This window comes from Heterodontus francisci, chromosome 7 (genome assembly GCF_036365525.1).
Source record: "Heterodontus francisci isolate sHetFra1 chromosome 7, sHetFra1.hap1, whole genome shotgun sequence".
NCBI classification, from domain to species: Eukaryota; Metazoa; Chordata; class Chondrichthyes; order Heterodontiformes; family Heterodontidae; genus Heterodontus; species Heterodontus francisci.
In genome coordinates this window covers 17,136,353-17,159,953 of record NC_090377.1, presented here as the reverse complement: position 1 = coordinate 17,159,953, position 23,601 = coordinate 17,136,353, and the positions used below count along the sequence as shown (strand labels likewise).

Here is a 23,601-nt window from a genome sequence, read left to right as displayed (position 1 = left end):
AGCAACCGGAAGCTCAGGGCCCTGCTTGCGGACTGAGCGGAGATGTTCCGCAAAGCGGTCACCCAGTCTGCGCTTGGTCTCCCCAATGTAGAGGAGACCACACTGTGAGCAGCGAATACAGTATACTACATTGAAAGAAGTACAAGTAAATCGCTGCTTCACCTGAAAGGAGTGTTTGGGGCCTGGGATAGTGAGGAGAGAGGAGGTAAATGGGCAGGTATTACACCTCCTGCGATTGCAGGGGAAGGTGCCCTGGGACGGGGACGAGGTGGTGGGGGTAATGGAGGAGTGGACCAGGGTGTCGCGGAGGGAACGATCCCTTCGGAATGCTGACAGGGGAAGGGAGGGGAAGATGCGACTGGTAGTGGCATCACACTGGAGGTGGTGGAAATGGCGGAGGATGATCCTTTGGATATGGAGTATATAATGTATCCTTCTGAAGGTTTGGTCTTTCCTGTCTTTCTCCTTTGTTTTCTTCAGTACTATTTACTTGGATGCCTCAACAGTGACAAGTACTGGGCACAGTACTTGAGGTGCATTCTGATCAGAACACCAGATAGTTTGAACGCAAGTTCCTCTGACCAAGAGTCTACTGTATTTTTTTCTATGTAGTTCAACAGTCCATTGTCTTGCTGATTGCTGCTCAGCCTTGGTGAGCCATGTTGAGCTTGGAAGAGTTCACTAAGACTCCTAAGTCTCTTTCAATTTCATTATGGAATCATACGGCACAGAAGGAGGCCATTCGGCCAATTGCGCCTGTGCTGGCTCTCGGAAAGAGCTATGCAAATTAGTACATTCCCTATTGCTGTTTCGCCAGAGCCCTGCAAGTTTTTCTTTTTTAAGTATTTATCCAATTCCCTTTTGAAAGCTACGATTGATTCTTCTTTCACCACCCTTTCAAGCAGTGGATTCCAGATCACAACGACTCACTGCGAAACAAAAGCCCTCCTCATCTCCCCTAATTTCTTTACCAGTTATCATACATCTGTGCACTTTCGTTTTATTAGTTTTTATAAGTATATTAAGGGTGAGAGGATAACCAGGGAAAGAGTAGGGCCCATTAGGGACCAACGTGGCAATCTTTGTGTGGAGCGTGAGGATATAGGTGAGGTTTTAAATGATTACTTTCATCTGTGATCACTAAGGAGAAGGATGTTATAGGTGGAGAGATCAGGGAGGGGGATTGTGATATGCTTGAACATATTAGCATTGAAAGGGAGGAAATATTAGCTGTTTTAGCGGGCTTAAAAGTGGATAAATCCCCAGTCCCAGATGAGATGTATCCCAGGCTGTTATGTGAGGCAAGGGAGGAGATAGCAGTGGCTCTGACACAAAATTTCGAATCCTGTCCGGCCACAGGAGAGGTACCAGAGGACTGGAAGACAGTGAATGTGGGACCATTATTCAAGAAGGGTAGTAGAAATAAACCAGCTAATTACAGGCCAGTGAGTCTAACATCAATGTTTGGGAAAATATTGGAAAAATTCTGAGGGAAAGGAGTAATCTCCACTTGGAGAGGCAGGGATTAATCAAGGATAGTCAGCATGGCTTTGTCAGGGGGAGATCGTGTCTTGATTGACTTTTTCGAGGAGGTGACTAGATGTGTCCATGAGGGTAAAGCAGTAGATGTAGTATCCATGGATTTCAGTAAGACTTTTGATAAGGTCCCGCATGGGTGATTGGTTAAGAAGGTAAGAGCCCATGGGATTCAGAGCAATTTGGCAAATTAGATCCAAAATTGGATCAATGGCAGGAAGCAGAGGGTAATGGTTAAGGGCTGTTTTTGCGATTGGAAGCCTGTGACCAGTGGTGTACCACAGGGATCGGTGCTGGGACCGTTGCAGTTTGTAGTGTACATTCATGATTTAGACATGAATATAGGAGGTATGATCAGTAAGTTCGCAGATGAGACGAAAATTGGTGGTGTTGTAAATAGTGAGGAGGAAATCCTTAGATTACAGGGAGATATAGATGGGCTGGTAAGATGGGCGGAGCAGTGGCAAATGGAATTTAATCCTGAAAAGTATGAGGTAATGCATTTTAGGAGGACTAACAAAGTAAGGGAATTCACAATGGAATGTAGGACCCTAGGAAGTACAGAAAGTCAAAAGGACCTTAGTGTACTTATCCATAGATCACTGAAGGCAGCAGCAGTAGATAAGGTGGTTAGGAAGGCATATGGGATACTTGCCTTTATTAACCGAGGCATAGAATATAAGAGCAGGGAGATTATGATGGAGCTGTATAAATTGCTAGTTAGGCCACAGCTGGAATATTGTGTTCAGTTCTGGTCACCACACTATAGGAAGGATGTGATTGCATTGGAGAGGGTGCAGAGGAGATTCACCAGGATGTTGCCTGGGCTGGAGAATTTCAGCTATGAAGAGAGACTGAAAAGGCTAGGGTTGTTTACCTTGGAGCAGAGAAGGCTGAGGGAGGACATGATTGAGGTGTACAAGATTATGAAGGGCATTGATAGGTTAGATAGGAAGAAACTTTTTCCTTTAGCGGAGGGGTCAAGAACCAGGGGGCATAGATTTAGGGTAAGGGGCAGGAGGTTTAGGGGGGATTTGAGGAAGCATTTTTTCACCCAGAGGGTGGTTAGAATCTGGAACCCACTGCCTGAAGAGGTGATGGAGGCAGGAACCCTCACAGCATTTAAGAAGTATTTAGATGAGCACTTGAAGTGCTGCAGCATACAAGGCTACGGGCCAAGTGTAGGAATATGGGATTAGAATAGTTGGGTGCTGTATGGCCAGCACAGACACGATGGGCCGAAGGGCCTGTTTCTGTGCTGTATAACTCTATGACTCTAGTTGATGACACCTCCTGCCCAGTGGAAACAGATTCTCCCTAGCTACTCTATCACAACCTCTCATAATCTGGAACACCTCTATTAATCACTGGATGGACCTCAGCTGGAGTATTATGTTCATTTCTGGGCACCATACTTTAGGAAGGATGTCAAGGCCTTGGAGAGGGTGCAGAGGAGATTTATTAGATTGGTACCAGGGATATGGGACTTTGGTTTTGTGGAGAAACTAGAGAGGCTGGGATTTAGAGCAGAGAAGGTCAACAGGAGATTTGATAGAAGTGTTCAAAATTATGAATGGTTACAATAGAGTAAATAAGGAGAAACAGTTTCCAGTCATGTAAGGGTTGGTAACCAGAGGACAGGGATTTAAAGTGATTGGCAAAAGAACCGAAGAAGATATGAGGAAACATTTTTCATGAAGGGAGTTGTTGTAGGCTCGATACGCTTTCTGAAAGGATGGTAGAAGCAGCTTCAGTAGTAACATGTTTTTTATTAGTTCATGGGATGTGGGCATCGCTGGCTAGGCCAGCATTTATTGCCCATCCCTAATTGCCCTTGAGAAGGTGCTGCTGAGCTGCCTTCTGGAACTGCTGCAGTCCATGTGGGGTAGGTATGCCCACAGTGCTGTTAGGAAGGGAGCTCCTGGATTTTGACCCAGTGACAGTGAAGGAACGGCAATATAGTTCCAAGTCAGGATGGTGTGTGGCTTGGAGGGGAACTTGCAGGTGGTGGTGTTCCCATCCACCTGCTGCCTTTGCTCTTATAGGTGGTAGCGGTCATATATTTGGAAGGTACTGTTGAAGGAGTCTCGGTGAGCTTCTGCAGTGCATTTTGTAGATGGTACACACTGCGTCGATGGTGAAGGGAGTGAATGTTGAAGGTGGTGGATAGGGTGATAACCAAGCTGGCCACTTTATCCTGGATGGTGTTGAGCTTCTTGACTGTTGTTTCTTGAGTTTTGGTGGAGCTGCACCCATCCAGACAAGTGGAGACTCATGCCTTGTAGATGGTGGACAGGTATTGGGGAAACAGGAGGTGAGTTACTCAGCACAGAATTCCCAGCCTCTGACCTGCTCTTGTAGTTACAGTATTTATGTGACTTTGTCCAGTTCAGTTTCTGGTCAATGGTAACCCCCAGGATGTTGATAGTGGGGGATTCAGCGATGGTAATGCCATTGAACATCAAGGGGAGATGTTTAGATTCTCCCTTGTTGGAGATGGTCATTGCCTGGCACTTGTGTGGCGCGAATGTTACTAGCCACTTCTCAGCCTAAGCCTGGATATTGTATAGGTCTTGCTGTATCTGGACACGGGCTGCTTCAGTATCTGAGGAGTCGCAAATGGTGCTGAACATTGTGCAATAATCAGCGAAGATCCCCACTTCTGACCTTATGATGGAGGGAAAGTCATTAATGAAGCAGCTGAAGATGGTTGGGCCTAGACACTACCCTGAGGAACTCCTGCAGTGATGTCCTGGAGCTCAGACGATTGACCTCCAAAACCCACAACCATCTTCCTTTTTGCTAGATAAGACTCCAACCGGTGGACAGCTTTCCTCCTAATTCCCATTGACTCCAGTTTTGCTAGGGCTCCTAGAAGCCGTATTCAGTCAAACGCTGCCTTGAAATCAAGGGCAGTCACTCTCACCTCACTACTGCGGTTCAGCTCTTTTGTCCATGTAATGTAGTCAGGAGCTGAAGGATAAAATCATTACAGGGCTATGGGGAAGGAGCAGGGGAGCGGAATGAATTGAATAGCACCACTAAAGAGCCAGCACAGGCAGGAAGGGCTAAATGACTTCCTTCCATGCTGTATCAAACTCTGATTCCAATTTACAGCGGCCAGTCACATGGATCTGCAAGAATATTCTTGGACTTTTCCTCATTGCTGTTTCTCACTCTGTTTTCACTCTCGGTCCGTGCTGTCTCTGTTGGTGCTGTCTCTGTTTTGCTGTGCTGTTTCCCTTTGTTAGTGCTCTTTCTGCTGGCAAGTTCTCTCTCAGATTACTGCTTTCTCTGTCACTGCTACAACTAACTAATATCAGCTACTAGGTAGAATGGAGTGTCATACAATTTGCATTCCATGCAGAAGGGACCTGAGGAATAGAAGGGGTGGAGCACATGCTCCACATATTGAATTAGACTGAAGGGCACATCCAGTGATCTCACATTCCCACACAGTAGTAAAACTCAGGTCGATGTGGGGAGGTAGTTCAGAGGCTGAGCTATATCTCAGTGGGGAGCATCGGATCATGTTGGGTTATAGCAGTACAGTGGTAATGGTTCTGGACTAGCAGCCAAGGACTGAATTTTTCCGGCGGGTGTTGGGACCTCGATGTTGAGACCATATGTGGGTCCCGAGCCCGCGCATGAACTCAGCACACCTGCTTGTGCAACCTTCCAGAAGGTGGTCTCCTAATTGGCAGCCTCCATACTTGCCGCCTTATTAAGGACAGTGGATGGGTTCCCGAGGCGGGAGGCCAAATCAGAGGGCCCGCAGCACAGGATAGCCAACAGGGCCACAGGCAGAGTTAGGCGCTGCTGAGGAAGAATGCCAATTGCAAGGGCATTTCAACATGGAGGCACTCTCAGAGGCCTTCTGCAGTTTTGAGAATGAAGAGGCTCACAGCTGGTTGGGCCATCGGTGTGGGAGCAGACCACAGGATTGGTTTTGGCTGCAGCTGCGGCCTTTCGTCCTGGCAGCTCTTTCATTGGGGCATGGAGCCTCAGGTTCTGATGGCTCCTCAACCCCTCCCACCAGTCCATCACCTGGAGACTGCTTCCAAGGAGCTGACAGGCTCCCCACTCCAGGGGCTGCTCAAATGGCAGGAAATTGCCATCATCTTTGGAAAATAGACCTGAAGTAGGTCTTTAATTGTCCTAATCGGCTGCCTGCCTCTGTGGAGCCGGCTGCTGACTTTGTTACCAGCCTGCCCCTGAGAAATTCCCAGGAGGCGGGAAGGCATCAGGGAGCTGTCCCGACGCTGTTTCTCCCTATTTTGACAGCCCCCAACCTCCAAACCAGTTTCAAAAGTGCCGGGAAAATTCAGCCCCAAGTGTTAGTGAATTCACACATCCCATAATTTTTGTTTAAAAGAAGGAAAGGAAGAACTTGCATTTATGTAGCACCTTTCACAAACTAGGATGCCCTAAAGCACCTTAGGTTCCTTAGCACCTTCCAAACCCGCGACCTCTATCACCTAGAAGGACAAGGGCAGCAGATGCATGGGAACACCACCACCTGCAGGCTCCCCTCCAAGCCACACACCATCCTGACTTGGAACTATATCGCCGTTCCTTCACTGAGGCTGGGTCAAAATCCTGGAACTCCCTTCCTAACAGCACTGTGGGTGTACCTACCCCACATGGACTGCAGCGGTTCAAGAAGGCAGCTCACCACCACCTTCTCAAGGGATGGACAATAAATGCTGCCCTTAGCCAGTGACACCCACATCCCATGAACAAATAAAAAAATGTTAATAAAGTATTTTTGAAATGTATCTGTGCACAGTGGCGCAGTGGTTAGCACCGCAGCCTCACAGCTCCAGGGACCCGGGTTCGATTCCGGGTACTGCCTGTGTGGAGTTTGCAAGTTCTCCCTGTGTCTGCGTGGGTTTTCTCCGGGTGCTCCGGTTTCCTCCCACAAGCCAAAAGACTTGCAGGTTGATAGGTAAATTGGCCATTATAAATTGTCACTAGTATAGGTAGGTGGTAGGGGAATATAGGGACAGGTGGGGATGTTTGGTAGGAATATGGGATTAGTGTAGGATTAGTATAAATGGGTGGTTGATGTTCAGCACAGACTCGGTGGGCCGAAGGGCATGTTTCAGTGCTGTATCTCTAATTTAATAATATAAGAAACACAGCAGTCAATTTACGCACAGCAAGCTCCCAAAGGCAGCAGTCTGATAATGACCATTCCTCTGTTGGCTGAGGACTAAATATCGGCCAGGATACCAGGAAGAACTCCCTCACTCTTCTTCAAACTAGTGGCATGGAATCTTTTGCGACCGCCTGAGGGAGCAGTTGGCGCCTTGGCTTAATGTCTTACCTGAAAGACAGCACCTCTGACAGTGCAGCACTCCCTCAGTACTGCACTGGGAGTGGCAAGCTGGATTTTGTGTGCAAGTCACTGAAGTAGGTCTTGAACATTCCGACTCAGAGGCGAGAGACTGAGCCACAGCTGAAACCTAACGATGTTGCATTTGTCTCCACTTAGCAATATATTTGTTTAACATAATGTAATTGCCTTGTTTTGCCTCCCACAGAGGCTATGTGGAACCAATTACCCACTGAGCATTCTATTCGTTGTCGTGAACGAATTCTGTGAACGTTTCTCCTACTATGGCATGAAAGGTACGTTTGCTTATCTTTACAGGTTTTTAAAAGAATTTGCTTATTCATTCTCGGGATGTAGACGTAGCTAAGAAAGACCTGCACTTATTGTTCATCTCTGGTTGCCCTATGAAGTTGGTGGTGGGACTCTTCTTGTACTGTGTCAGGCTTTGTAGGATTTGTTTGATACAATTGAGTAGCTAAAGACAGCTGGTTTCCTCCCCTAAAGAACATCAGTGAACCAATTGGGTCTTCATGACAATCCAAAAGCTTCGTGGATACCTTTACTGAAACTAGGAGGTGTATTTTTAAGTCCCGATTGGGGGCGAGCACGGAGCGGAATTTCACACCATCAGGCAGCATTCTGGTCTCCCGGCACCATCCCACTCCGGGGACATTTTCCTGGAGGCAAGATGAGTGGGGGGAGGGGGAGTGATGGCAGAGCTATCCGCCCACAAGTGGTAGGTAGCTAATTAAGGCTTTTTAGAGGCCTATTAAAGCCTATTGTCAGAGGCCCGGCTGCTAAGGGAATTTTTTAATTTAAACGTTAAAACGTTGCAGAGAGGACACCTTCATCTTAAGCCACCCTCTCTCCCTCTTACCTGGAAAGGCCAGCTTCTGCTCCTTCCATGCTAGAGGGGCTCCTATTGCCCCTCCAACTTCAAGAGCCCGCCTGCTGTCCTTAATTGGACAATGAGCCCGCCCTCTCGCCACTAATTGGCCAATTTGGGGAAAAGTACTGCTGGGTGACAGTTTCCCACATAGTGGGCTGGATTTTATGGCACCAATAGGGATCCTGACGCCAGGCCGAGAAGGTGGAGAACCCCCACCTTTGCCTTTCAGAACCCCACCTGGCATGATCTTGCGTTTTTCCAGCATTTAAGGGTGGGGATCCCACCTCTAAGAGCTGCCGGCCAATCAGAGGGCTGGTGGCAATGCCACCAGGAGGCCACTATTGATACTACACAGGCCTTGCAACAGGCCCAGCGCTGGAACCCTGGGCCTCAGGTAAGTGACGTGGGGTCACTGGGGCCGGTCCAGTAGGCCTTGGCAAGCGTGGGGGGTGATGGGAGTGTGGACGTGAAGTGCAGGGGGAGGGGCGTCCAGGGAGTTGGAGCTTTTCCCAGCGGGGGTCCTCAGTGGGCCATAGTTTGCCGACTGAGAAGGGCCCCCCCATACCAAAGCCCGCAGGGAGGTCGCCTCATAATACTAGGCGACCTTCCCGCATGGCGGAGGCCCCCTTCACCGCTAGTTAAATCCTAGGGCGGGAAGGCCGTCGTAGACCTATCCCGCCCCCAACAAAATCACTTGGCGACGGGCCCTCCGCCCTCTCCCTGCCTCCCATCACAATTCTATGGGCCCCCCCCATCTCCGGGGGACCCATAAACACCAACCCTGTATGGCCCCCATTTGACCCTGAGATCAAGATCCCAAAGCCCGTGGAGAAAACCCTGCCCCAGGTATTTTAAACTGAATTCTAAAACTGTGGGATATGAAAGGAAAAAAGAGCTTGCATTTATATTGCGCCTGTCAGGACGTCGCAAATCATTTTATAGCCAATGACGTGCTTTTGAAGTGTAGTCACTGTTGTAATGTAAAAAGCACAGCAAGCTCCCACAAACAGCAATGTTTTATTGGCCAGCTGATCTGTTTTAGTGATGTGGTTTGTGCGCAAGTCTCTGGAGAGAGATTTGACCCACTACGTCCTGACTCAGAGTCAAGAATGCGACCTACCAAATCATTGTTAATATCTCTCCAGGGACGCTGAAGCAGTATTCTTTAGCACCAGCTTCACCAAGATCAACTCAGCCAGGTTTGGAAGATGCAGGTTTGATCGACCACAAGACCTATTTTCGTTCCTCATTTTCTTACGTTCTGATGTCTATTGCGTTTCAGCTGTTCTCACCCTCTACTTTGCAAGCTTCCTTCATTGGGATGATGACTTGTCCACTGCCATCTACCATGCCTTTTCTGGACTGGCCTATTTCACACCGGTTATGGGAGCCCTCATTGCTGATTCCTGGCTGGGGAAGTTTAAGTGAGATGACTTATTTCATTGAATATCTTTTTCTTTCTCTCTTCATTTTAGAATGATGCAAACCCCCACCCACTCTTTTCATTGTTGGTTACTTGCTCCCAATGCACACCCTATGCTCCTTGATTCCTCCACACAAGCATGGCCCAGGAGGAGAGCTGGTTAACCTGCTCTCAGCTTCCCGCCAATGCTCCGGTGCCCAAGAGCAGCCTAGTAATGGCTGTCACAGTGATTTTCTGTGGCCTCTGTGGTAGATATTTGACTGCTGGTTGGCACCTTGCCAAAGAGTGTTCAAGTCCAGAAAGCTTGTTGTGGGAAGATGATGCTGGAGCCTATATTTACTCAGTTTTACATTTATTGTGCAGAGTAAAAGGATTACAAAAATGTAGCTCCTCACTCAAACCCTCTACTAGTCTCAGTAAGTGTCTGCTTATAAGTGCTCAAGTAAGACTTCAATTAATACCCTCCACCTGCATATAATTAAACACTTAACACATAATTAACAGATTAACACTGAAAACATGAAAAAATACTTTCAGTGATTATTCTCAAATATGCCCCCTTTTCAAAAAAAATCATTAAGGCTTCAAATAGTGCATAGTCCTAAGACCCGGCATTTGAAACATCCCCCTTTAAAACGTTAGTCAATTATATTGACCAAAGGGAGATAATCATTACACATTTGCATTCACATCGGTTCCAAAGTTTCTTATTATAGTGTCTGAAGTGCAGCGCTTATTTAAGGCAGAGGCAGTTGTGGTTCCTAGTTCCTCACACCGTTAAAGTATGCTAAATGCAAAAACAAAAACATGGAAATTTCCTTGCCGGGTGATTTGCGAGTGCTATTGGGGAGAGTTTAAACTAACTTGGCAGGGGTGTGGGAACCAGGAGGTAATATCAGAGAGGAATACCAAGGTGCACAGAATCCTTGGAGAGACAGATAGTACTAGAGTAATGAATAGTAAGTTATTAGGTGGGTTCAGAGTAAGGGAGAAAGTAATAAAGTCTAAATTAGGTTTACTGTGCGTGTATGTGAATGTGCGGAGTGTGGTAAATAAGATTGATGAGTCACAGGTGCAGATTGCCATCTGGAAATATGATGTTGTGGCTATAACAGAGAGCTGGTTCAAAGAAGGGCAGGACTGGGTTTTAAATATTCCTTGATACAGGGTGTTCAGGAAAGATAGGAAAGGAAGGAAAGGGGGAGGGGTGGAAGTTTTGATTGAGGAGAACATTGCAATGCTGGAGAGAAAGGATATCCCAGAGGGGTTAAGGACAGAATCAATTTGGCAAGAGCTAAGGAACAAAAAAGGTGCAATTACATTGCTCAGAGCCTGGTTAACCCAGCACCCTGACCCTGGCCCAGGCTTGTGCCCTGCCACCCCCTCAGGCAGATCCTCCTCAGTGATGACGGCAGAGATAAAAAGCCCGGGGCCCAAGGCCCAGGCCAGGTCCGTCTGCAGGCAGAGCCAGTACCGGACCTGGGGCCCGAACTCAAGGCCGGGAAGGCCCCACTGGGAACAGAGTTCGGGCAGGAAGTGCCAGCAGATGTGCAGCTGTGCCAGGGTGCCGCCATCTTACTAAAGGAGCTATAAAAGCAGGCACTGAAGGGTGTCCACCATCTTGGTAAAGGAGGACGTGCGCAGTGAGGCGTCTCCGCCATGTCAGTGAAGGAGCTGCAGCCCTTGTCAGTCACAGTAGGTTTTCGCAGGCTGGAAGAAGCTAAAGGCGGATTTCCAGCAGAAATGTCTCATCCTTGGTGGAACAGCTGGAAACCTCTGGCGGGCCGGATTCTGGCCCATGGGCAGTATGTTGGACAACCCTGATGTAGAGGAACAAATTTGCAAGGCAATTACAAAGAGGTGCTTGAATTATAGCTTAGTTATAATGGGGAACTTTATCCAAATATAGAATGGGATAGTAGTAGTGTAAAGGGCAGAGAGGAGCAAGAGTTCCTAGAGTATATGCAGGAAAATTTTCTACAGCTGTATGTTTCCAGTCCAATGCGAAAGGAGGCACTGCTGGACCTGGTTCTTGGGAATGTAGTGGGCCAAGTGGATCAAGTGTCAGTAGAGGAACATGTAGGGGACAGTGATCATTGTATCATAAGCTCTAGGTTGGCTATGGAACAGGTCAAGGAACAATCCAGAATAAGAATAATTAACTGGGGAAAGCCAACTTCAATGGGGTAAGAATGGATCTGACCCAGATAAATTGGAATCAAAGGATGGCAGGCAAAACAGTCACTGAACAATGGGCTGCCTTTAAAGAAGCGATAGTTCAGGCACAGTCAAGGTATATTCCCATAAAGGGGAAAGGTAGGGCAAACAAATACTGAGATCCCTGGATGGCAAAAGAGATAGAGATTAAGATGAAGAAGATAAAGTGTGCTTATGACAGATGTCAGGTGTATGATACAACCAAGATCCAGGCTGAATGTGGAAGGTTCGAAGGGAAAGTTTTTAAAAAAGCAATTAAGAGAAGCGCAGAGAGAGTATGAAAAGAGACTGGCAGCTAACAAAAGATGGTAAAAGGAGGAGTGGGGCCGATTAGGGACCAAAAAAGGGATTTACACATAGAGGCAGGGGGCATGGCTGAGGTATTAAATGAATACTTTGCACCTGTCTTTACCAAGGAAGAAGATGCTGCAGAGGTCATGGTGAAAGAGGAGGTAATTCAGATGCTTGAATGGTTTAAAATGATAAGGAGGAGGTATTGGATAGGCTGGCTATAGTTGATAAGGCACCAGGACCGATTTAGATGCATCCAAGGATACTGAGGGAAGTGAGAGTGGAAATTGTGGAGGCACAGGCCATAATTTTCCAGTGTTCCATAGACTCAGGGTGGTGCCAGAGGACAGGAAAATTGCAAATGTTACACCCTTGTTCAAAAAACGGTATAAAGATAAAGCCAGCAGCTACAGGCCAGTTAGTTTAACCTCGGTGGTGGGGAAGCTTCTAGAAACGATAATTCAAGACAAAATAAATAGTCACTTGGTCAAGTGTGGGTTAATTAAGGACAAATCATATTTAACTAACTTGCTGGAGTATTTTGAGGAGGTAACAAAGAGGGTTGATGAGGGCCATGCTGTTGATGTAGTGCGCATGGATTTCCAAAAGGCATTTGATAAAGTGCCACACAACAGACTTGTGAGCAAAGTTATAGCTCATGGAATAAAAGGGACAGTAGCAACACGGATAGGAAAATTGGCTGAGTGACAAGAAACAGAGAGTAGTGGTTAATGGATAAAATAAAAGCAAAATATGACAGATGCTGGAAATCTGAAATAAAAACAAGAAATTCTGGAAATACTCAACAGGCCTGGCAGCATCTGTGGAGAGAGGAGCAGAATTAATGTTTCAGCTCAGTGACCCTTCATCGTGGTTAATAGATGTTTTTCAGTATCAAACTGGAGGAAGGTTTGTAGTGGAGTTCCCCAGGGGTCGGTGTTAGGACCCTTGCTTTTCTGTATATATATTAATGACCTAGACCTTGGTGTACAGGGTACAATTTCAAACTGATATGAAACTTAGAAACATTGTGAATTGTGAGGAGTATAATGTAGCACTTCAAAAGGACGTAGACAGGTTGGTGGAACGGTTGGACAAACAGCAGATGAAATTTAATGCAGAGAAATGTAAAGTGATTCATGTTGGTACGAAGAATGCAGAGAGACAATGTAAAATAAAGGGTACATTTCTAAAGGGGGTGCAGGAGCAGAGGTACCTGGGCATATATGTGCATAAATCATTGAAGGTGGCAGGACAGGTTGAGACAGCAGTTAACAAAACAAACAGCATCCTAAACTTTATGATAGTGGCAGAGAGCACAAAAGCAAGGAAGTTATGCCAGACTTGTATAGAACACTGGTTCGGCCTCAACTGGAGTATTGCATCCAGCTCTGGGCACCACACTTGAGGAAAAATGTGACTGCATTAGAGATTCACGAGAATGGTTCCAGGGATGAGGAACCTCAGTTACGTAGATAGATTGGAAAAGTTGGGACTGTTTTCCTTGAAGAAAAGGTTGAGAGGAGATTTGTAGTGGTATTCAAAATCATGAGGGTGTTGGACAGGGAAAAACTGTTCCCATTGGTGGAAGGATCGAGAACAAGAAGGCACAGATTTAGGTTAATTGGCAAAAGAAGTAATGTCGACATGAGGAAAAACCTTTCCCGCAGCGAGTGCCTGTGATCTGGAATGCACTGACTAAGAGTGTGGTGGAGGCAGGTTCAATTGAGGCATTCAAGAGGAAATGGGATTGTTATTTGAAAAGGTAGACTGTGCAGGGCTACGGGAGAAGGCAGGGGAGTAGCATTAAGTAAATTGCTCCTTTGGAGAGCAAGCGCAGACATGACTGGCCAACTGGCCTCCTTCTGTGCTGTAACAATTTTGTGATTTTGTAATTCTGTGATATGTAAATAAGCAAAAAAACTCTTGTTAATGTTCAGTTGCCTATTGTGTACTTAAGCGCTCCTAATACACTCTAAGTGGTTTAGGATTACAGGTTGTACTGAGCAGTGACTGCAGTTCAAATAAAGCTGCAGATTGGAGTGGAGTTGGAAATAATGGACAAAAGATCCCTACACAGAAGGAAGAGTGCTGGAATACCGATAACCCATAATACAGACTATCACATATTGTTGACAAATCATCTTTGCATGGTTGTACTCTTTATGTGGCCTTTAAAGATGTAAGCTTCTGTCCTTACCCGGTCTGGCATTTCTGTGACTCCAGTCCCACACCTGCATCTGAAGTGGTCTAGCAAGTCACGCAATGGTTTCAAACTGCTACGTGCCATTTTTAAAAATTCATTCATGGGATGTGGGCATCGCTGGCGAGGCCAGCATTTGTTGCCCATCCCTAATTGCCCTTGGTGGTTTGCTAGGCCATTTTAGAGGGCATTTAAGAGTCAACCACATTGCTGTGGGTCTGGCGTCACAAGTAGGCCAGACCAGGGGAAAATGGCAGATTTCCTTCCTTGAAGGATATTAGTGAACCAGATAGGTTTTTACAACAATCGACTGGTTATATGGTAGCCATTGGAAAAGCTTTTAATTCGAGATTTTTTTAATTAATTGAGTTCAAATTTAACCCTCTGCCATGGTGGGATTCGAACTCATGTCCCCAGAGCATTAGTTTGGGAGTCTGGATTACTAGTCCAGTGATATGCAGACTGCAGTGGTTCAAGAAGGCTGCCCAACACCACCTTCTCAGGGCAATATATGCCATTCCTGCCAGGAATTTATATTTAAAATAAAAACACACTGTTTTGGTAGTATTACCTCTGGTTCAGTTGGTAGCACACTTGCCTCTGCATTAGAAGATTTTGGGTTCAAGTCGCACTTCAGGGCTTGAGTACAAAAATCAAGGCTGGCATTCCAGTGCAGTATTGAGGGTGTGCTGCATTGTTGGAGCTGTTGTCTCTTGGATGAGATGTTAAACTGAGGCCCCCTCTGCCTACTTGGGTGGATATAAAAGATCCCATGGTGTTATTGCAAAGAAGAGCAGGGAAATTATCCCTGGTGTCCAGGCCAATATTTATGCCTCAATCAACATCACAAAAACAGATTATCTGGTCATTATCACATTGTGGGAGCTTGCTGTGTGCTAATTGTCTGCCATCTTTCCTATATCACAACAGCGACTACACTTCAAAGGTACATCAAAGGTCCTTCATTGCCTGCAAAGCACTTTGAGATATCTGGTGGTCAGGAAAACCCCTATATAAATGCAAGTCTTTTTTTCTTTAAATATATACTACACTTTCTTTGGATCCAGTCACAGAACTAATGAGTTTGAATTTCACCATGGCTGTGAGGGGCTATGAATTCAGTTAATAAAATAAATCCGGGATTTAAAAACCAGTATCAGGAATGGTGGCCATGGAAGTATCGGAATGTTGTAAAAACTCATCTATCTCACTAACGGCTTTTAGGGAAGAAAATCTACCGTCCTTACCCAGTCTGGCCTGTATGGGACTCCAGACCCACAGCAATGTGGGTGCCTCTTAAACTGTCCTCTGAAATGGCCGAGCAAGCCACCCATTTGCACCAAATTGCTCTGCTTGCAGTGGTCGAAGAAGGTGGCTCACCACCACCTTCTCAAGGGCAAATAGGGATGGGCAATAAATGCTGGCCTGGCCAGCAATGCACACATCCTGGGAATGAATAATAAAGTCCAGCATTTATTACTGAAGTGAACTGTACTGGAAAGACTAGTATTTATTGTCAGTCTCCAGCTGACACAGCATCAGCTGTGTGGGAGTGGAGTCACAACGGGGCTGGTAGCATAGTGGCACTTTTGCTGGACTAGTAATCCTAATTCCTGGATTAATGCACTGGTGATATGAATGCAGATCCCAGTATAGCAGCTGGGGGAATTTGAAATTCAATTAATTAATAAATCTGGAATAAAATGCTAGTCTCATTAATAATAATCATGCAACTACTGAATTGTTGCAAACACCCACCTGTTTCTTTGATGCCCTTCAGGGACGGAAATCTGCCATCCTTACCTGGTCTGGCCTACATATGACTCTAAATCCACAGCAATGTGGTTGTCTCTGAAATGGCCCAGCAAACTGCTCAAGGGTGATAAGGGATGGGCAATATATGCTGGCCTTGCCAAGAAAGAATAAATGAAAACACATAGGCAAGACCAAACAGGGGCAGCAAGTTCCCTTCCTAGGACATTAGTGAGCCAGTTGGTTTTTTGGGTCATTTTAACAGATGCCAACCACGAATTACCCAACTTTCCGTGATAAGATTTGAACTCACAACAGCAGTACTGCTAGTCCAGTACCATAACTGCTAGGTTACCATACCCAATTTAAGTTGACAGTCCAGTTAAGTGTATATTCTCGTGAAAGAAAGAACTTGCATCTAGGTAATACATCCTCAGGACATTCCTAAACACTTTACAACAATTCAATTGCTTTTTCAAAGCAGTGATATTGCCAAATGCACCAGCTAGTTTGTGCACAGCAAGATCCCACAAAACAGGCAGTCAGATGAATAACCAGCTCATCTGTTTCTGATGGTGTTGGTGAGGTAAAAACATTTTCCATGGCACCCAGGGGAACTCACTGGATGTTCCAGCGAAGTGCATACCCCAGTTTTTCTGTTTCAATATACATCTTAGCCAGCTGCAGGAATACTTTTAAGTGGAGAGCTGTTACGTGTCACATCAACGCATGCCGGTTAAATGGTAAATTTCTTAAATTCTTAATTTACTAGCTGCTGTATAGTATCAAGAGATTTCAGAACCCAGGTAGCATAGCATGCAGCCTACATCACACTCACAGCGCCGAACATTAATCATTTGTTACTTTTGTGGGTGAACTCCCTAATGGAATATATCATTTTATCAACATATCCTTCTATTCCTTTCCCTCTCATGTGTTTATCCAGCTTCCCCTTAAATGCAACTATACAATTCACCTCAACTACTACAAGTGGTAGTGAGTTTGGCATTCTTACCACTCTCTGGGTAAAGAAGATCCTCCTGAATTCCCTATGGATTTATTAGTGTCTATCTTATATTTATGGCCCCCAGATTTGGTCTCCCCAACAAGTGGAAACATCTTCCAACCTATCAGGTCACCCCACAACCTACCCTTTTCTAGAGAAAAGAGGGTCAGCCTGTTTAATCTTCATGATAGATATACCCTCTCAATTCTGGTAAGATCTTTGTAAATCGTTTTTGCACCTTCTTCACTACCTCTCTATAACCCTTTATGGTGACCGGAACAGTATACAGCCCTCTTTATCCAGCTTCCTCTTAAATATAGACAGAAAATGCTGGAAATAATCAGCAGGTCAGAGAAAACTTCTCTCTCCACAGATGCTGCCTGACCTGCTGAGTATTTGCAGTATTTTCTGTTTATATTTCAGATTTTCAGCATCTTCAGTATTTTGCCTTTTGCCTTGTTTTGAGATCCCGACCTAACATTCGGTCAAATATATAAATAAAAATTGATATCTCAAGCAGCTCATCATACCATTTATGCATTGATTTTATAATGACTATAATATTTATATTTACTTGAATGTAATATTTATTGATTCTTATTCTTCTGCTCTCAAACAGAACCATCATCATCCTCTCCATTGTGTATGTTATCGGTCATGTTGTGAAGTCCGTCGGTGCAATACCAGTTGTGGGTGACCAGAAAGTGCATGTGTGAGTAAAAGATATGATGTTTCTCATTACAGTGGTGCTCTGACACTCCCAGTGCAGTACTGAGGGAGTGCTGCACTGTCAGAGGTGCTGCCTTTCGAATAAGACATTAAGCTGAGGCCCCATCTGCGCTGTCAGATGGAAGTAAGAGATTCCATTGCGCTTTGGGACATCCTGTGGTTGTGAAAGGTGCTATATAAATGTAGGTTCTTTTTATAGTTCTCTACCCCCTACTGCAGGTGGTGCGCTCTCCCCACCTCCCCCACTTCCTGTGAGAAATTGAAGGTGATCAATTCTCTATCATCTCAAATAGAAAATGTTGGAAACCGCTCTGCAAATCTGGCAGCATCTGTAATCCAGGAGATTTGGCAACCCTGCCTTTTAGCTTTGGTCAATAGTATAAAAAGGATGATGTTGGATTGTTATGCAGCTGTTCCAAAATCAATGGAATAAAAATTGGGAGGGATGTATAAGGGAGACTGATCCTTCTTTGGCCTCCTTGTCTCGGGAGACAATGGGTAAGCGCCTGGAGGTGGTCAGTGGTTTGTGGAGCAGCGCCTGGAGTGGCTATAAAGGCCAATACTGGAGTGACAGACTCTTCCACAGGTACTGCAGATAAAATTGGTTGTCAGGTCTGTTTCACAGTTGGCTCTCCCCTTGCGCTTCTGTCTTTTTTCCTGCCAACTGCTAAGTCTCTTCGACTCGCCACACTTTAGCCCCGCCTTTATGGCTGCCCGCCAGCTCTGGCGGACGCTGGCAACTGACTCCCACGACTTGTGATCAATGTCACAGGACTTCATGTCGCGTTTGCAGACGTCTTTAAAGCGGAGACATGGACGGCCGGTGGGTCTGATACCAGTGGCGAGCTCGCTGTACAATGTGTCCTTGGGGATCCTGCCATCTTCCATGCGGCTCACATGGCCAAGCCATCTCAAGCGCCGCTGGCTCAGTAGGGTGTATAAGCTGGGTATGTTGGCCGCCTCGAGGACTTCTGTGTTGGAGATACGGTCCTGCCGCCTGATGCCGAGGATTCTCCGGAGGCAGCAAAGATGGAATGAATTGAGACATCGCTCTTGGCTGACATACATTGTCCGGGCTTCACTTGGAGAGTGAATGACCCCACAGGCACCGGGAGCTGAAGGATGCTCATGGAATTGTCATTTCATCTTCTGGTTCAATGAGAAAATGACAAGAATAAAGAAGATATTCAGATGGGGGTAAATACTCACCAGCAGTGGTTCCCAACCACTTCAATCCCAAAATAAAAACAGAAAGTGTTGGAAATATTCAGCAGGTCTGGCAGCATCTGTGGAGAGAGGAACAGAGTTAACGGGCTGGATTTTATGAGCCCCCCACTGAGGAGGGGTCGAAGGCGGGGGCGGAGGGCAGGCGCCTCCCCATCGCCAAGTGATTTTGTCAGGGGTGGGATAGGCCAACGACAGCCTTCCCACCCATAGGCCAATTGAGGCCCATAGTGGCCTATTCACCGCTGGGATTTAATCAGTGGCGGTGGGCGGGAAGGTGCCTCCGCTGTGCAGGGAGGTTGCCCAGTACTACAAAACACCCTCCCTGTGGGCTTGGAGGAGTGGCCCATCCTCCATGGGCAATCTGTGGCTCAAGCCCCACTGGGAAAGAACCCCACCTCACTGGACCCACACACCGCCCCCCCCCCCACTCCCGCTGCACTACATGCCCACCCTCTCAGCCCCCCTCACCAGGGCCTTCCAAATTGGCCTCAGCTTACCTGAAGTATGGGTCTCCAGCGCAGGGCCTGGGTCCAAGGCCTCTGCAATACCAGCAGTGGCATCACATCTGGTGGCATGGCTAATTTTTTTTCATTCTTTCATGGGATGTGGGCATTGCTGGAAAGGCCAGCATTTTTTGCCCATCCCCAATTGCCCTTGACAACTGAGTAGCCATTTCAGAGGGCAATTAAGAGTCAACTACATTGCTGTGTGTCTGGAGTCACATGTAGGCCAGACCAGGTAAGGACAGCAGATTTCCTTCCCTAAAGGACATTAGTGAACCAGATGGGTTTTTACGACAATCAATGTTAATTTCATGGCACCATTACTGAGAAGAGTTTTCAATTCCAGATTTTTATTAATTAATTGAATTTAAATTCCACCAGCTGCTGTGGTGGGGTTTGAACCCGTGTCCCCAGGGCAATCGACACTGCTGAGCTGCCAGCCCTGTGATAGGCCAGCAGCTCTTGGAGGCAGGATCCTGTCTTTAAAGGGATGGCGATCCCGGCGCCAGCCACTTAGGTTCCGGAACAACGCAAGATCGTGCTGGGGGCTCGGAAAGGCTGAGGCAGTGTGGCCACACCCCCACCCCTACCCCACCTCTTTGACCTGGCACCAGGAGCCCCGCCGGTGCACAAAATCCAACCCAGCATTTCAGTACGATGACCTTTCATCAGGGCTTCAGCATCCGCAGTATTTTGCTTTTATTTCAGTCCCAAAATAGTCTGATAGTACCCTCACAGAAAGGCTACAGACTGAGGAAACGATGAGCGTAAGTAGAGAGGGAGACAAATGGAAGCAGGAATTGACTGGAATGACATTTAAGACAGTCACCTCAGGATACCCTGAAGTGCTACACAGCCAATGAAGCACTTTTGAAGTGTAGTTACTGTTGCAATGTAGGAAACACGGCAGCTAATTTTCTGTGCAGCAAGTGTTATGAACGCTTCCAGATAAATTTAACAGATTTTCTGAAGGCAGACAGGGTGTAAGAAAGGAAACCAGCAGTGACGGTCTCAGAGCAGGCTGTAAGGAAGATAACCAGCGGTGGCAGCCTCAAGAAAAAGAGAGGGATACCTGCTCTTGGAAGCCTGATACAGCAAAAGTCTGTAAAGAACTGAACCTGTTTTGGAAGTTGAAGCTTGAGAAGAAGTTTGAAGCACCAGCTGTTCACAGCTGTACTGCGGGAGGACACCTTGGAGGCGTCATGCAGCGAGGCAATATGGGTAGAGCTCAGGAATAGGAAGGGTGCAGTTACAATGTTGGGGCTTTGCTACAGGCCTCCCAACAGCCAGTGGGAGATAGAGGAGCAGATATGTAGACAGATTTTGGAAAGATGCAAACGCAACAGGGTTGTAGTGGTGGGTGATTTTAACTTCCCCTATATTGACTGGGACTCACTTAGTGCTAGGGGCTTGGATGGGGCAGAATTTGTGAGGAACATCCAGGAGGGATTCTTGAAACAATATGTAGATAGTCCAACTAGGGAAGGGGCCGTACTGGACCTGGTATTGGGGAATGAGCCCGGCCAGGTGATCGAAGTTTCAGGAGGGGAGCATTTTGGGAACAGTGACCATAATTCCATAAGTTTTAAGGTACTTGTGGATAAGGATAAGAGTAGTCCTCGAGTGAAGGTGCTAAATTGGGGGAAGGCTAATTATAACAATATTAGGCAGGAACTGAAGAATTTAGATTGGGGGCAGCTGTTTGAGGGTAAATCAACATCTGACATGTGGGAGTCTTTCAAATGTCAGTTGATTAGAATCCAGGACCAGCATGTTCCTGTGAGGAAGAAAGACAAGTTTGGCAAGTTTCGGGAACCTTGGATAATACGGGATATTGTGAGCCTAGTCAAAAAGAAAAAGGAAGCATTCGTAAGGGCTGGAAGGCTAGGAACAGACGAATCCCTTGAGGAATATAAAGAAAGTAGGAAGGAACTTAAGCAAGGAGTCAGGAGGGCTAAAAGGGGTCTTGAAAAATCATTGGCAAACAGGGTTAAGGAGAACCCCAAGGCTTTTTATACGTATATAAAGAGCAAGAGGGTAGCCAGGGAAAGGGTTGGCCCACTCAAGGACAGAGGAGGGAATCTATGCGTGGTGCCAGAGGAAATGGGCGAGGTACTAAATGAGTACTTTGCATCAGTATTCACCAAAGAGAAGGACTTGGTGGATGATGAGTCTAGGGAAGGGAGTGTAGATAGTCTGGGTCATGTTGCTATCAAAAAGGAGGAGGTGTTGGGCGTCTTGAAAAACATTAAGGTAGATAAGTCCCCAGGCTCTGATGGGATCTACCCCAGAATACTGAGGGAGGCAAGGGAAGAAATTGCTAGGGCCTTGACAGAAATCTTTGTATCCTCATTGGCTACAGGTGAGGTCCCAGAGGACTGGAGAATAGCCAATGTTGTTTCTTTGTTTAGGAAGGGTAGCAAGGATTATCCAGAAAATTATAGGCCAGTGAGCCTTACATCAGTGGTAGGGAAATTATTGGAGAGGATTCTTCAGGACAGGATTTACTCCCATTTGGAAACAAATGAACATATTAGCGATAGGCAGCATGGTTTTGTGAAGGGGAGGTCCTGTCTCACTAACTTGATCGAGTATTTTGAGGAAGTGACGAAGATGATTGATGAAGGAAGGGCAGTGGATGTTGTCTACATGGACTTCAGTAAAGCCTTTGACAAAGTCCCTCATGGCAGACTGGTACAAAAGGTGAATTCACACGGGATCAGAGGTGAGCTGGCAAGATGGATACCGAACTGGCTCGGTCATAGAAGACAGAGGGTAGCAGTGAAAGGGTGCTTTTCTGAATGGAGGGCTGTGACGAGTGGTGTTCCGCAGGGATCGGTCGGGGCATAGAGTATAAAAATTGGCAAGTCATGCTGCAGCTGTACAGAATCTTAGTTAGGCCACACTTGGAATATTGCGTGCAATTCTGGTCGCCACACTACTTGAAGGATGTGGAAGCTTTGGAGAGGGTACAGAAGAGGTTTACCAGGATGTTGCCTGGTCTGGAGGGTATTAGCTATGAGTAGAGGTTGAATAAAGTCGGATTGTTTTCACTGGAACGACGGAGGTGGAGGGGCGACATGATAGAGGTTTACAAAGTTATGAGCGGCATGGACAGAGTGGATAGTCAGAAACTTTTTCCAAGGGTGGAAAAGTTAGTTACTAGGGGACATAGGTTTAAGTTGCGAGGGGCAAAGTTTAGAGGGGATGTGCGAGACAAGTTTTTTTCACAGAGGGTGGTGAGTGCCTGGAACTTGCTGCCGGGGGAGGTGGTGGAAGCAGGTACGGTAGCGACGTTTAAGAGGCATTTTGACAAATACATGAATAGGATGGGAAATGAGGGATATGGACCCCGGAGGTGCAGAAGGTTTTAGTTTAGGCAGGCATCAAGATCGGCGCAGGATTGGAGGGCCGAATGGCCTATTCCTGTGCTGCACTGTTCTTTGTTCTTTGGCCACCAGGAATCGCCTTATTCACAGACTCCCAGGCCAAAAGTGCTCGGAGAGGTGAACGAAGAGGACATTGATTTTTGAAAAGATCTGGAAGATCCAACCCATTGCAACTGGGAGGAGTTTGGGCCTTTTAACTGTAAAGGATTTAGCCATCAAAAGGGACTGTGGAACGTAGTAGTGTGCTGTGAGGTTTTCAAGTATTTTATTACGCAAAGAAAATACCTTTCTTTGTAATTTGGGATATCAGCTACTTACAAAGTACTATTTAGTTGATGGGAATTTATTGTAGCTGCTGTTGTAATAAAAGTCTTAAAACGTGAAATCTTGTCATATAATTTTTTAAACTGGCCTGGGGATTCATATCTCATATTTTAACATTAATGGTCTACAGAGGTCGCAACACAGTGAAGTCAGTTGAGGAATAAATATTGGCCACGACACTGGGGAGAATTGAGAGCACAGACTTGACCTCGGTTTAATGTATCATCTGAAAGGTGGCACCTCCAATAGTGCTCCATTTCCTCAGTGAAGCAGCCCGGGCCTGCATGCCTGAAGATCTGGTCAACATTCAGGCTTGGGCTGATAGGTGGTAAGTAATATTCACAATGCACAAGTCACAAGCAAAGACCACCTCCGACAAGAGAGAATCTAACCATCTCCCCTTGACATTCAATGGCATTAACATTGCTGAATCCCCCACTATCAACATCATGGGGGTTACCATTGACCAGAAACTAAACCGGACCAGCCATATAAATACGCTGGTTACAAGAGCAGGTCAGAGGCTGGGAATTCTGCGGCAAGTAACTCACCTCCTGACTCAAAACCTGTGCACCATCTACAAGGCACAATCCGGAGTGTGATGGAATACTCTCCCACTTGTCTGGATGAGTGCAGCTCCAACAACACTCAATAAGCTCAACACCATCCAAGACAAAGCAGCCTATCCAAGACAAAGCAGTCTACTTGATTGGCACTCTATCCACAACTCTAAATATTCATTCCCTCAACCACTGGCACACAGTGGCAGCAGTG

At 46.3% G+C, this 23,601-nt stretch overlaps 1 protein-coding gene across 1 annotated transcript in view; it reads left to right on the top strand.

The window, feature by feature from the left end:
* slc15a2 (solute carrier family 15 member 2) overlaps window positions 1-23,601 on the top strand; it is a 134,131-nt gene that overhangs the window by 4,538 nt on the left and 105,992 nt on the right. Inside the window, exons 3-5 of the mRNA XM_068034852.1 lie at window positions 7,083-7,170; window positions 9,046-9,187; window positions 17,275-17,367. Of these exons, the coding sequence (XP_067890953.1) occupies window positions 7,083-7,170; window positions 9,046-9,187; window positions 17,275-17,367 (323 nt within the window). The remainder of the gene's footprint in view (window positions 1-7,082; window positions 7,171-9,045; window positions 9,188-17,274; window positions 17,368-23,601) is intronic.